Below are 15112 nucleotides of genomic sequence, written 5' to 3'. Positions count from 1 at the left end.
TGATTGAGACAGATGGTCATTCACACTAAGCCTGGTTCTGCTGGAGGGTTTCCTCTCCACAAGATAAACTGAAATGAAATGTTGTCCAAAGAAACCTATCCATGGACCATACATTATATGCACCGAACACTTTGCTTATAGCAGGGGTGTCAAACTCCAGTCCTAATGGGCCGTTGTCCTGCAGTTTTTAGATGTGCCACAGGTACAAAACACTGGAATGAAATGGCTTAATTACCTCCTCCTTGTGTAGATCAGCTCTCCAGAGCCTTAATGACCTAATTATTCTATTCAGGTGTGGTGCAGCAGAGGCACATCTAAAAGCTGCAGGATACCGGCCCTTGAGGACTGGAGTTTGACACCTGTGGTTTATAGTATCAACTTTATTTTGGTGTCTCTCAGCTTCTTCTTGACCATATTACATTGATTCAATGAGGTTGTAGGCCAGGTGAGTTTTTTGCCCTGTCCTCCACATTATTAATAACTTTGGTCAGGTATTGGTACTTTTGGATGTGTGGGCATGCCCAGCACTCTGATGGAAAATGAAATTTCAGAACAGCTTCTCAGCATGAAGTTCTCCAAAATGTTTTGGTACAATACTGCTCTGATGTGTTAATTTAAAAAAAGAAGAAAAAAAACAAAAACAAAAAACGTTTTATGTAGTAGTCTATCTATCTAGGCAACTGATTTCAATTGTCATCAGAAAAAAAACTGAAATAAAGAATATACACACATATCACCGTGTACATACGTTTTATTTAAACTGATTTGCTAAAGTAACAATAATAATAATAATAAAAAAAAGATTTCAATTTATTACCTAGCACCTGCATGCTAGAAATACTTTTAACAACTCAGTCCAGAAGGAGATTTGGACAGCTGAGTTTGTGGTTGGAAGTGGAAAACTTGCAAGTGGCCTGTAGGTTGGAACAGCAGATATATATGCGGAGCTACTGCCCCCTAGAGGTTTACATTTGTAATGCATAAAAAGGAACAATCTTACAAAACCCAAAATCAAGAAAAAATGTAATTTTTCCGATGATAATTTTTATTATTATGACTTCTTTGCTAACCTTAGAATGAGACAAAAAAAAATTGTTCTGATAGTAATTTTTCACCAACCATATATTAGCAAAACAAAACCAAAGTCTTAGTCTTTGTTGTAAATGGTCCTAAACTTATAAATGACACAGCTATAACAATAAAAATAAGCTGATACAATAAAGACTATAAACCTCATCTTTTTATATTTTATTATAAAAAAGTGAAAAACACTTTCATGGTGTGAAATAGGATATTTACAGCAACATTTTCTGCATTTCCTTTTTTTGACTGTGGAATTATATGGCAGCAAAAAAACTGCCATGGCAAAAAAACAAAACAAAACAAAACACTGTGCCATCCAGTTCAAATCCCAGTAAACAATTGGATTACAGATAATAAGGAAGCCTTCATTAAACAAGCAGCTCAGGTTATTGTTTCTCCTGAGAAACGCAGCGAAACCCCAGGTTGGAGGCCGAGCTGTCAGGGGTGTTCTGGCTCCGAGCCGCACATCGGTATCTGTAGCAATAAGACTGACGGAGAGAGAGGAAAGAAGATTACTCTCAGTCAAACTATAATCCTAAGACTACAGAGGGAGTGATTTTAAATTAGGCTTGCTGCTTTGTTTTTCTTCTCAACAACGTTTTTGCACAACTCCAGAGCACAAACTGTTTCCTTTCACTCATGTCATGCAGAAGACAAACAGAATTGTGTGCTGTGAACTTTTATTATACAGCTAACTACAGTCCCGTTGCATCCAGTGCTGCCGAATCTAAACATGGATTTCATAACTTTGACAATATATAATTCATCATGAATTTATTTTAAGTTAAGGCTCATTTACACTCTGGCAACATCCTGCTAGGTTTATCATAGATGTGAAGACAATCGTTTGCATAACCATTTATCCAATTTAACACCTGTCCTGTACATCTCCATGACATAAATGGTACACTTTACAAAATCTGATTAGCTTTCAAGCTACACTGTGTTTCTGTAGTGTTCAAATATTCTCTTTTTAGCTTTTAGTATTTCTATATAATTTCACTAAATTCATAGTAAACTCAAAATGAAAAGGTTGTATGAATAAGCAGGAGAACAGGTTACACAGCAGCTAGCAGCATCAAACCTTACACACCAGGAAGAAAGACCACGCTGGATTTTCCCCCTTTGTTAACAACAAGGAAGAGATAATAGCTGCAAAGCAGGTCTGCACAGTATCTCTACACAAGTCTAAGTCTTCACTTTGCAGCTCAGTCAGTAACCAGGCCTGGGGTAAATGCCGAAATTGAATTAATCTTTCCAAAATATGCAGATGATCACAGCAAACTGATGAAATTTGAATAATCTGTGACATAAAAAAAAAAAGACAAAAATGTACAAACAGAATAAATCTGCAAGGGACAGCATTTATAATGTCCAAGTTAAGAAAGTATAAGACAGAACAATAATAACTACATATGTAGTTTGCCATCTTTACCTTGTGGCACATGTATGACCCTCCTTTTTTCACCTTGTCTTTGCCTGAAGGGGGGCCAGTCTGAAAGACAAGTGAAGGTATTGTCACTAATATCCTCCAAAACTAAACTCATGACAGTAAAATAGAGAAAATCCACATGTTTGCTTTCACCGGATTGTGTTGGTGGTCTGTGGTGTGGTGAACAGTCCACCAGTCTGAGGTCCACTCCCAAACATTCCCCACCATATCATGTAGACCGAACGAGTTGGCAGGAAAAGACATAACCTGCAAAATATGGATGTGCAGGTTTTGAAAATATACGGCTGTTGAAAAAAAATAGAAATACCATATAATCTGAAGCAAGGCACAAGTATGGCAAAGTATCTTGTAATGTTTTCCAAATAGGTTTTCTGCTGGTGAGCTAATTTCCTGTTTCCTCCTGTCAAAATCTCATATTAATAAATTAAAATGTAAATCTAGGCTATTTTTTTAAGAACAATTTTCTGTACATAGCAACAGCTTCTTTGCAGAATTTAGCTATTTTGTTGGTATTGATGCTACTCAAATAATCAGAAAAGAATTAAACCTTCTCCTAAATGCATGCATTTTTTACTTCTGTGTTCAAGCTCAAGTAGCGAGGCTTAAGAAATATAGTTCACCACTCTATAGTGCCATATTTGGTTATCTGACAATAAATCTCACACGCAGAACTTGCATGTGTGAACTTGAAAGCTGCATCATTGCAACTTACAAGTTCCTCCATAAACTATCCAGAGCATAAGTTTGCAGATTCTTTTTTTGCTTTTGAGAAATGAGTGGTGTAATTTTGAAACAATACCTGAATCATATTGTTGAAGTACAGAGCAAACTCATTCAGAGTTATTTTGGGTATTCATCCAGCACCAGTTAAAAAGTTTATATATCTAAATTTTATGTAGATGTTTGTTTGATATGTCTATCTAACTCACATTTGCTCTTGCCAGACAACTAATCAATAATTGTTCTAATATGCTGAATTTTGACTGTCTTGACAAATAAGCTTGAAAGAAACAATCTGTACAAGATCTGTCCCTCCCCTACTAGAGAAGATAGAAATCAGTTTTACATCGTAAAGGAATTTGCCTTCGTCCTGAGCACTTTGAGGTGTTGGAGTAAGTTTGTAACTGGAGTATATTCCTGAGACAGAGTCTTCTCCTACCCACTCTGGAATATGAAATCTTTGTCACCCCCACAACCACAAAACTTCCCCCTTCACCTCTTGTCCCACTTACAGGAGATGTTTGGATGTATCCGTCCTCTCCAGAGTTGTGCAGGGGAAAATCCCCTTGCCACAAGTTGGCGTAGTGTTGTCCCTTTGGGTTCAGTTTATTCCCCCATGGGTAAAGTCTGAGAGGAGATAAAGTGCACCAGTAGGTTAATCTCAGGCACACTCATACTGTACAGTCATAACTCACGGCCCACCTGTCTCGCAAGCCCCCCCTGCAGGCGTACTCCCACTCAGCCTCAGTAGGCAGTCTCTTGTTGGCCCAAGAGCAGAAGGCGACAGCGTCAGCCCAAGAGACGTGCACAACTGGATGATCCAGTCTGGAGAAAACAGGTGTGTTTCCCAAGTATGTTTTCACTGATTGTTACTCAGACCTCATTAAATGAAATAAAACATTAAAATAATGTGTTTTCAGATAGAGGGTCTGTACATTAAAATGTTATTTTACCAGGCACGTAGTAATGTTTTGGCTACCTGTCTGTGATGTTCGAGTTTTGGCCCTCAGGGTGATTCCAGTTGGCCCCTTTGACTGGGAGCCACCAGGGGGCAGCTGCCACCTGACAGCAAAGAGATAATAATAGTTATAACTGGTTCAACGGCTTTCATCCATTATCTTTTTAACATTTTTTTTCCCTCATAAATTCCTGTCAAAGTTTGTCAGGAACTGTCTTTGCAGAGTAAAAATGTCTCTACTGGTTTCCAGTGCTGCTACGCTGGTGCGTCGTCTTTGAGAGCAGGAACATATAGTACTGTATGTCTTCCTGCCTACTGAAAGTCATAAAAACTATGACCTGAATGTCTAGCAGCAGGAACTTGAACTGTGGATGAGTTACAGTCAGGCAAACATCTTCCAAAATTAAAATTTTGTGAACAAAGCCACACAACAATGAAAGATGTTAGAAAGGCAGGACATTTTATCTGAGGTTCTAGTTTTTCACTATCATAAAGGTGCAACTGTTTCTGGTTTCTAATACAACCTTTTTGCATTGCCCTTATGAACGAACAGATGTAGATTTGAGATTTTATTTAGCTTTTGGCTTTAAGGTATATTATTCTAGTTCTTCCCCACCTTGCTTTCTTATTTTTCATACCCATGGTTTATTCAAATGGTGATGCTGCAACAACATGATGCAGACTAAATGATCTCAAAATGAAACACCTGAAGGATTTCAAGAACCAATGAAACATTTTCTCCCCAGACATTTATTGGGTTGGGAAAAATTACACAGCCATATGTAATGGTTTGAGACCCCAATGAACCACCGTGAAAGCCAATATTCACAAATTAAGAAAATATATGACAAAGACAAACCTTCCCAGGATTGGCTGCTGAACCAAAACAACTCCAAGACAGCACTGATGGCCCACCCAGGAGACCAGCTGAAGATTGTGGGCTTCACCTACCCTGATTAAGTTCAGTGTTTATGATATAAAGATAAGAAGAAAAAAAAAACTGAGATAAAATGGCATCTATGATGCCCAGAACCACTGCTGAACATAAGGCCCATCTCACATTTACCAAAAAATATCTAAATGTTCTACAAGACTCCTGGAAAATATTCAGAGGAATGAGGAGTTCAGAGTGAAACTTGAGGAAGGGGTGCATTCTTTTATACATGGAGTAAAACCAACACAATGTTTCAATAAAAGAACACTAGCAAAATGGAAAATGAAAGTTTTGGCTTGTAAAAGCCTGGACTTAAATCAGACTGTGTGTCTTTGAAAAGCCCAGAACTCTTCCACACTTCCACAAAAACTCATTACAAGCTTCTGTAAATGAAGATAATCCTAATTAGGGTTACTTTTATCCCACGTTATCTTTTTTCTTCAAAAATCTTTGTGATAATCTGAAACCTTTACATGTGACAATAAAAGCAAAAACATTCAAAATCTGTAAGGGGACATACATTGTTAATTGGAAGGAGTCGTCTTAGGAAGTTGTGAGCATCGTAATATCTTTATATCCTGTACCCTTGATGTTCAAACAGGCCCAAAAAGCAAGAGGCTGAAGTTGTGTCTAACTTCAATAAAGTGTGTGTGAACTTCTTCAGCTGGCCGTGTTTCAACGATAAAAGTTCTGAATAAATAGTCATTTCCCACCACTACTAAGGTTCAACGTCACATGTGCCACATGTCCCTCGTTTTGTTGTCTCCATCGACATAAGAAACTGAGAGTCACCTTACTCATATCTGCATGAATATACTCACTGCTTGTGTGATTTGGCTTTTGACAGATTCACTCAAGATTCCCTCAAACACAAACGAGTCTCCAAATTTCTCTGCCTAAAATCAGGAGGAAAGACAAGTTATTCCCAGAGAATGCTGCAAAATTACAAATGCATCTAAAATATACTACATTTAAATATCTTAAAACAGAATTATTTGATACCTCAGTAACATAACCTGTGGCTTTGATGAAGCTCTGGAACTGTTGGTTAGTTACTTCCAGTACGTCCATGTAGAAAGAGCCAATGAACACCGGTCTCTGGGGCGCCTCGCCATCCTGGGGGATACCTGGGTCATCCGTTCCCATGAAAAACTCTCCTCCAGGTATGAACACCATCTGAATGGAAAGCAAAAACCTCAGCTGCACTAAAACCAAACCATAAATTTATCAGAAATGTCACACAAACACGAGAGGTAAGCAGCAGTTTTAACTACAACGCCCAGAGCTGACTGTAAAGAATGCCTCAAAAGTGTCTATTACCAGTCTGTAGTCCACCACAAGCTGAAACTTCTATTTTGTTATGGAGAAACAATAAAAGTCACATTGAAATATTAAGCATTCTACTGGCAAAGCAATAAAGCAAATATGACTTGCAAATGGTCTCAGCTTTCAAAAGTTTTAAACTGCATTTCTCAACAACTTTGTCACGTCTGCTGTGTATTATGCTGTTATTTAACAAAGCTACATTTTGACTGAATTACACCAAAGTGAACTACTGATAAGGCGCCTTTGAAGGAATTTATTTAATCTTTGTAAAATGGGTTGAATACAACTGCATAACACACTTTTCAGATTTTTATTCATACATACAAATCCAGGTTATTTTCCCCCCCCAGTCTGAACACAATGTATTTGACCGGGTAATTTCGTGTCAACCCTTCTAACCTGAGAGATTTTCTCATTAGCAGCTGCTGTGTATTTTACAGCAGGCTCGCTCGATGGTCGCTCCTCCTTCGAGTCCACAGCACCAGAGTCGGTTCTCCTCAGCTTATCGCAGCCGCAGCCCGCTGTTCCCTCCGTGGAGTCGGCCTCTTGCTCTCCTCCGCATGAACTCTGAAGACAAACTTCTACATTGACAAGCACTACCACTAAAAGCAAGAGAAAATAGCGCACCATTCTGGCGAGTCCCGTCCAGTCGGGATGTGCTCATGTTGATACTCTTACTTCCGCAAAGTCACGTGGGAAGTCAGCTGATCTGACTGGAAGAAAATTTTAACTCTTTACTGAAGGTGGTTTCTGTATCTCTCTCTTAGTTGTTGCTTGTTTTATTTCTTTTAATGACTAAATGAAGGCCCCAGAGATGATAGTGAAGGTAGCTAAGAAGGTCAGTAAAGTTCCACACACTGCTACAAAGCATTACATGTACGTATGGAGTGCCGTTTGTAAAGTTACACAAAATAAGCAGCAATATTTTTATTTGTTAGCCTGTCATAAGAGGGAAAGAAAGGAGTACTCATTTTTCAAAGTCATATTTTCACCGTGCTCGTGTCGTAGCTCCAAACTACATATTTTATTCACAAGCTAAATATTTACTTTACAAACTAAATATAGCTTACAAAAATAATTATTAGGTAAGGAAGCTACATAGTGTCCAAAGCAAATATTTCACTCCAAATTAAATATTTCTTATTTTAAAACTAAATATATAGTTTCAAAGTAAATATTTATTTTCCAAAATAATTGTTTGCCAAACTATTTATTATTTTCCAAGCATGGTCCGAGCATTTTAGCTTGGACCAAAATATTTAGCTTGCCTGCTAAAAATATCGAGCTTGCTAACAAAATTTTAACAAGCTAGATTTAGCTTGTTTACTAAGCATAGCTAACAAGCTAACATTGTAGATTGTTGGTTAGCACACCAAACTAGTAACTATGTATTTAAGTTGGTAAATAAATATTTTGCTTGCTAACTAAATATTTAGATTGCTTTATAAATTTTTAGATAATATGCAAATTAGCATGCTGACAAAAAAAGCTGGGTCTCAATGATATAAGCTCCTGCTGGTGACTGAATGCTTCAGTAGTAGTTTAAATAAAGTTTTTTCAATCATTGATTCTTTTCCTCTCCACGTGTCCAGCGTATTAGCTGAAAACATTGGACATTTTAATGTTTTAATGAGTGTACAGATGTTTTCTATGGATCCACTGCTACTGAACCAAATATGCTACTGTGATCTACAAGAACTTTTCCAGTTCACTCTTAAGTTGCTCTAGGGTGGCTGCCAAAGTTCTTACACAAGCAATATATTGATTCATTACCTTCACTAATATGAACTATGCATTTCTCAAAATCCTCTAAGTTTTAAGGAGTTGAAGCTTTTTTTCCCCCCGTTCTATATTTTTTCTGTTCTTTATAGTGTGGTACCTTTAAATACCTATTACTAGTCTCACCAATGAAACAGGATTACAAAAGTCCTTAATTTTTGTTCTGGATAGTTGTTTTGCTTTGCCACCCAAGGTTATTAGGGATCCCCTATCTGAGATCCCCTATAAAAACTCTCTGCAACCGCCCCTGTTTAGACAAACAATTTAGAGCTAATAGACACTGTTTGCCTTATGATAAAATATCAGTACACCAATCTTATCTGTTTGATATAAGACGCTTCAATTTAATCATAAACTATGATTTATTTTTTTTGTGTGTGGGTTTTTTGACGCTGCTGCGGCTCCGATTTCCACGGGGTAAAACGAAACCACATTTCCCAGCTATCAACACAGCAGGCGCCTAAAAGAAGAAGAAGAGAAAGAAGTGGCAGCAAGCCAGGCAGCTCAGCTCAGTCAGTGACTGCTGCCCGCCCGCTGCCTCAGCGAACGCAGACACGGAAAGCTGTCAGAAACAGGGTTATCGGAGTCGCTGACGGCTGGATCTCAGCACTTGGTCCGGCGGAGAGGACGGACACAGTCATGCTGGCTCCTCTGGTTCGGAGAAAGCTGATCGTCTGAGCTGAGTGCAGCACTACCGAGGTAAAGTTGAGCGCACAACTCTCACAGTTTTGCCATCCTCTCTTCCTACCTCCGATCCTCTCCCCTTCTCTCGCGTTCTCTCTCTCTCTCTCAGCGGAGAAAAACATTTGTTTCTTCCTTACATGGTTATTAAGACTCTCAGCTGAAAGCAGATTGCTTTATACGCCCACAAACAATCCGCAAAGACCAACTTTGACGATAGGAACCATTATGAGTCAGGGACAGCGGTTCTAAAAGTTTTAAAGTGAGTTTTTCTTTTTGATGCTTGGATAAACAATCACATCAGCCTGATGCGCCGACTGTTCCGCCCCCATTGTTCGCTGTAAATTGTTTGGTGAAATTTTATTCCCAACACTGCTTAGTGTCTCTGACATGGTGAAACTAAAGCTTCCTGCAGGGAGCCTCGGTGGGGATGACCTGGTGCAGGTGCAGAAACCTTCCTGATAGGTGGCTGCAGTCCCTTAAAGCCGCAAAGCAACATCAACAGGTTACTGTAACATTTTCATTTCCAGCCGGTTCTATGCAAATCCAACCAGCCAACCAGACTGGTAGGGTTGTGTCAGCTTCCTGGAAAAGCTAAGAGTACTGAGTGTTATAACCCACTAACGGGTTAGCCTACCATATTTTATTTGGTAGGCTAACACAAAAATAATATATAATTATGAATTGAAAGGACAAATGAATATTTATTCAGTAATTATCTACACTAAAGACCCCAATAATATATATATATATGTCAAAATGTTTATTGCTGTTTATGAGATGACTTCTGAAGTGAATTTGATGCATGTGATTTTATTCAGGTGTATTAGTTTAAAGCCCAACAAATAAAAATTTTTATTTGCATTTTTTTCCCCTTTGTTTTTATGCTTATGCACCGTTTTGGGTTTGAGAACCACATAGAATCCCTTTAAAAACACTGAAGTCTTGGGTTTTAATGTGAGAAAATATGACAGGGGTGTAAGAACTTTCACAAAACACTGTAGATGAGCCTGATGTTGGTCGAACTTTGTAAAAGCTATACATGCATAAAAAAGTAGCAGATTTTATTATTTATTTTTTCAATTTCATTGTTTATCTTCTTGTCATGTTTTCTAGGTGCTCTGTAATTGGTGTCAATCATGTCGGATAAGACATCCAGCTTTTTGCATATTGGGGATATTTGCTCCCTGTATGCAGAGGGATCCACCAATGGCTTCATCAGTACTCTGGGGTATGTTTTCTATAACTGGCCACATATTATGTATATCATGTGTATCAGTCTGCTTTTTACACCTTTCTCTGTTCTTTTGCACCAGAGGTCTGATATTTTTAATAAAGATGAAAACGTACACCTTTTTAATTAGTTGTGTAGAGGCGAGAATAAGGACTGGAGGCTGAATAAGCTTCCACCTTTCTCATCTCTGAAAGTGTGAGGAGGAAGTGGATGTATGGGTAGTAGACGCAAAAATTAAAGTTTGTATTTGAGAATGTAGCAGCAGGATGGCAAGTGTTTAGGGCAAATACTACCAAACAAAACTCTAGTCAATCCAGCAGTCTCCCTGGCATCTCATTGTATTGCTCTAACTATTTAATAAATAATATTTTAACATTTTTTGAACAGGAAATATAGTTAATAAAATATACCTGATATATACTCTATGCACTAGTGGATATAATTCATCCTCAGAAGTTGAAAGGTGGGCGTACTGTGGTGGTGTAGGGGATAGCGCAACCCACGTTCGGAGGCTTTCAGTCCTCGACGCGGCGGTTGCGGGTTCGATTCCCGGACCCGGCCGACGTTTGCCGCATGTCTTCCCCCTCTCCTTCCCCATTTCCTGTCAGCCTATTTTCGAATAAGGGACACTAGAGCCCACAAAAGATCCCCTGGAGGGAAAAAAAAAAAAAGAAATTGAAAGGTATCTACCATTTGTAATGGAATCAGGACTAACAGCTCAGAGTCCTGGTCCTACCCACACCCCCGTCTGCCGGCTCATGAAAAATGGAACGACCCGCTACAAAGACTGAGTCATGATAAAGACATTGTGGCCATTCTTACATGGAGCCACTTCCCACGTAGAGTTATGCACACTCTCACGCAGTAAAACCCACTTATCTGCAAAAACTGTCATGAGAGCTTTGGCCAGAAGCCACCCACTCTACAAACAAATCCAACTTCACTGGGTTCTCTAGGTCATCTGCCCTCCAGGAAGAAGTTAGGCAGAGAGGAGAGAAATCTCTTAATATCCCAGTGTTTCGTTCTGAGATGTTTCCAGCATCAAACTGAGATGTTGAGACAAGTTGGAAATGTTCATGTTGATCCAGCAGCTGGAAAGGTTTGAGATGTTTAGAGGTCATACTAATCTGTTACCAACCACAAACCTCTGAGGTGAATTGTCAAGTTTTTCTGTATCTGCAAATAGTCCTCATTTTATATCCGAGCTTCTTCTGCTCGTTCCTTTTCCTTCAAAATACTAAGGAGGAGCATTCTCCTTCTGTTGTACATATTCTGCTAAATGGGATGCGGGCCTCTGTCCCAGCTTGTGTTGTAATAGGCCAAAGATAAATCTGTCACAGAACATTCAAGTCTGCTTATTGGTTTGTTTGTTTTTTGAAAGTAAAGATTGGAAACAAATGCATGATTTAAATGGTCAGATGTAGCAGATACTAAACTCAGCAACTGCCTGTTATTGCATTTGCAGATGGCAGGTATAAAACGTAGAGACCCGTTGAATAAACTTAGAATATTCTTGAAAATTTAGTTCATTTCAGGAAATTTTTACACTTAGTAAAACACATTATATAGATCAGTTACACAGAAACGGATGTTTGAATGCCTTTATTTCTATTAATGATCATGACTTTCCTCGTACTGTTAAGAAAACACAATATTTAAATTTAGAATATTACATCAGAGCAATAAAAACAAAAAATTATACAGAAATATAGCCTTATTAAAAAGTGGGTTTTATACCTGCTTAAAAGTGATCAAAAGGTATTTTTAATCTGACAAATCAACCTCACTGGATATGACTGTAAATGTGTGTATAGTTAAATCTGCCTTTGACTTATAGATGTTTGGATGCTTTTTGTTAACATTAACTGGTTTTGCAGCTGGACCAAAATCTCAAATTTAAATTGTCATTGTAAACTACACTCACCATCCTCTTTATTATGTACACACCACTAGTGCAGGGTCTTCAGAAATGCCTTAACTTTTGATAACATAGATTCAACAGTGTTACAGAACAATAGATTTTTGTCCACATTGACATGATCACATCACACAATTGCTGCACACTTATGGCATAAATTTCATGTTGTTCACACAAATTCGCAGAGGCATTTTGAACATCCAATAAGCTTTGGTTTAGAGATTGAAAGACTTTCTAGGGATGGACCACAGCATACAAAATGGTGTTATCAGAGTATAAATGTTCATCTTTCATAATCGCTATCCTCAAATACCTCTAAATGGTAATTCCATTACATTTAGTAGGAATTAAAGTACATTTAGCAGTTTTTTTGTCCACTGAAGATACCAGACTGTTTCTTATTTATTGTTTATTGAATTTGCACATTTTGGAATGTAAGCAGCAACCATTTTAGAAACTTCTGGTGAAAATAACATGGGCAGCAGTCCAAAAACCTCCTGTAAGCACAGAGACCATCAATGTTGACTGCGTGTGAACACTAAGATCATCTGTGCAGTCTTCCATTCCTCCAGAGCAGTCACATGTCGATCTTCACACTGTAGCTAAAAATGTCAGGAAGAGTTGCACCAGTCAGAATTTTGTGCCTGATATTCTGATCTCTTTTCTAAAGTTTTGGAATTGGCTCTTTCCTTAAGATCTATAATTAAAAACATTATGTGTTTTGTTTTATTCCTCCATGCTGTGTAGTAATTAAGAATTTATATTATGAGTGACAGTCCAGCCTTGTTTGAGTGAATAGTTGCTGTAAAATGTGGTTTTTCTATTGTTCTAAGACAAAGGAAAAAATTTTAACAGACTGCCCGTTTTATTCTGTCTTTAGCTCATTCAGTAACTATTTATTCAGTTAACACAAAGAGCATTTCAAAAATAGCAGTTCCTGGGTGTATTCCCAACCTTATTGCAGAGATTTCCAAAACTCTCTATATTTACAAACAGCATGTTTCATGGTGGATGGAGATTAAAACCTGAAAATGATTTTAAAAGAAGAGCAATTTTGCCCTGTTCAGCATTATTTTTACCTGCTAAAATGTATGCTCTCTCACTTTCTGAATAAATCAAAGGCATGTCTTTTGTCTGTTTTTGGAAAATACAGATTGTTTTAAATACATTCTCATACCTCTGCCTGACTAAAATTGTGAAAATCTCTCTGATTAATAATTAGAGCTAGCATTGAGTCTTCACACAGTTACCACATCTGTCCTGAACAGGGTTGTTGTCGGTGCAACCTGGTAAAACTAGCATATACTTCGTTCACTAGGATCCAGACCGTCATTGGTATGGGCCAATTAAGATAAAAATTGTCCAACTTGGTCAACAGCTCTCTTTGCATCTCCTAAAACAAAGAGATGCTTTAGGAGCATCTTTGTGATTCTTTTTACGAATCACAAAAAAGATTTCCTCTTTTTTGTGAGTCAGCTGTGCATTACACTGTGTTATTTGTTTTACTTTTACAGCTTGGTGGATGACCGCTGCGTTGTCCAGCCTGATGCCGGGGACCTCAGTAATCCCCCAAAGAAGTTCAGAGGTAAGAAGCAGCTGACTCCCTTTGTATTTTCTGGTGTTATAACCCTAACTGCAGTCTGTTGATACTGCAGAGTGTGTTGCAGACAATGCTGAATGTGTTGTGCTCTGTCTCTTTGGTGGTGGCCACAAGGTCTCTGCCCACAAGACTTCAAACAGACCTGCCTTTGTCAGTGTTAATGATGTGACTGCGTGTGTGTGTGTGTGCGTGTGTGTGTGTGTGTGTGCACGTATATGTGCCAGCATATTTGTGCATGTGTTCATTCCCTGCATGTGTGCTTGCTTGCACACGTCTGTCCAAGTAAGGCCAGATAGGGAGAATCAGCACTGATGGTGATTAGTGAAACAAAGCTGCTATATTGGTAAAAGCCTTGAGTTGATACTTTTGCTGAACTTCCTATAAATAGTTTCCTATTAATATACAGGAAGTAAAGTTGTGACCCACAATTCTCAGACTGGAAACGTCACTCAATAGAGGCATGGCACAGTGTTCTACAATGAGCAGAGCAGCTTTTTCCATAAATACATTACTGCGCAAAAGCTTTAGACCACAATCTCCTCATTTATTTTTAATTTGCTTCCAAGGACCCAAACAGTGTCATAAGCTCTAGAAAATGGTTGTCAGTAGACCTTTTTTTCTCAATCTAATTTCTCACGCATTTTCTATCAAGGACTCTAAACTTTTATTTGTTAGATTAAAATTTTGTCTAATTTCTGATCTTTGGTCTTTGTGAAGCTTTGACCTACTTCTGATTTTGACCAATTCTGGTTTTGCTTAGAGACAGATAAAATACAACACCATTCAGAAAATGTTTTTCTTTTCTTGTTCCCACGAGCAGTCGTCACTTATTTGGAGTGTGTGTGCATAACAGAGGAATCACTGGAAATGGGGTTTTACTAATATCCTACAAATAAAAAATGATCAAGAATAATTTTGCACAACTTATATTGCTGCATCAAATTGGTTTTGATACTCTTGATTTTTGTCACTGTTGGAGACAGATGATGTAATCAAGTCCCTTTTTAGGTTCAGGCTGGTTTGGTTTTGTTATGAACAGTTCTTGCAGAAGAGTAAGTATCATATAAATAAGCAGAAGAAAACTGAAGAATATGCTTTAAAGTTTTCTCTCTCAGGTCAGCATGTTACTTTACACACACCCTCGAAATGCCTTCTTTTGGCTCAAGCAACATTGAGTCAAACCAATTTAATATACAGACTAATCAGATTTTCCCTGATTGGTGCCTGCTGACTATAAAAGTAATTTGGTATAGTCTTATTTCATTTAAAAATGTAAAATATAACAGTTTTCTGGTTGTTTTCATTCATAGAAGCTTTTTTCAACAGTCTGAAAATGACTTTTGAAAGGACTCTTTAAAAAGCATCAATGTACTCCTAATACTAGTTTCTTACTTGAGAACCAGTGCCGTAGAAAATGTATTTCTAG

At 38.0% G+C, this 15112-nt stretch overlaps 2 protein-coding genes across 10 annotated transcripts in view; one reads left to right on the top strand and one right to left on the bottom strand.

Moving 5' to 3' along the window:
- Window positions 1-1233: 1233 nt before the first annotated feature.
- On the bottom strand, window positions 1234-7260 carry sumf1 (sulfatase modifying factor 1). Of its 2 annotated transcripts, XM_044120971.1 has the most exons (10): window positions 6874-7260; window positions 6151-6324; window positions 5970-6044; window positions 4236-4318; window positions 3959-4081; window positions 3769-3883; window positions 2669-2782; window positions 2519-2578; window positions 2177-2386; window positions 1234-1571 (listed from the first exon to the last, which is right to left on the bottom strand). In XM_044120971.1, exons 1-10 carry the CDS (start codon window positions 7102-7104, stop codon window positions 1470-1472), a joined length of 1287 nt encoding a protein of 428 aa, XP_043976906.1. In that variant the 5' UTR covers window positions 7105-7260; the 3' UTR covers window positions 1234-1469. The 2 variants fall into 2 exon arrangements, with proteins under 2 accessions (XP_043976906.1, XP_043976908.1); XM_044120973.1 differs by lacking the exon at window positions 2177-2386 and having other exon boundaries at window positions 6874-7225.
- A 1463-nt stretch (window positions 7261-8723) lies between these two features.
- The window catches only part of LOC122833870 (inositol 1,4,5-trisphosphate receptor type 1-like), an 83494-nt gene continuing 77105 nt past the window's right edge, over window positions 8724-15112 (top strand). For all 8 annotated transcript variants that reach the window (XM_044121816.1, XM_044121812.1, XM_044121811.1 and 5 more), the window contains exons 1-3: window positions 8724-8952; window positions 10051-10165; window positions 13601-13671. In XM_044121816.1, the coding sequence (XP_043977751.1) occupies window positions 10074-10165; window positions 13601-13671 (163 nt within the window). In that variant the 5' untranslated portion in view covers window positions 8724-8952; window positions 10051-10073. The remainder of the gene's footprint in view (window positions 8953-10050; window positions 10166-13600; window positions 13672-15112) is intronic.

This window comes from Gambusia affinis, linkage group LG07 (assembly GCF_019740435.1).
Source record: "Gambusia affinis linkage group LG07, SWU_Gaff_1.0, whole genome shotgun sequence".
Taxonomy (NCBI): domain Eukaryota; kingdom Metazoa; phylum Chordata; class Actinopteri; order Cyprinodontiformes; family Poeciliidae; genus Gambusia; species Gambusia affinis.
The sequence above is the reverse complement of the archived record's forward strand: the minus strand, read 5'-3'. Positions and strand labels throughout refer to the sequence as shown.

Excerpts from the sequence above, each read along its gene's own strand:
- sumf1 (XM_044120971.1), bottom strand. The coding sequence starts at position 7,104 with ATGGTGCGCTATTTTCTCTTGCTTTTAGTGGTAGTGCTTGTCAATGTA. Across the intron at positions 4,082-4,235 it reads AACTCGAACATCACAGACAG|ACTGGATCATCCAGTTGTGC; the intron begins GTAGCCAAAACA and ends TGTTTTCTCCAG. Across the intron at positions 1,572-2,176 it reads CAGCGTGGTCTTTCTTCCTG|TCTTATTGCTACAGATACCG; the intron begins GTGTGTAAGGTT and ends TCTCTCCGTCAG.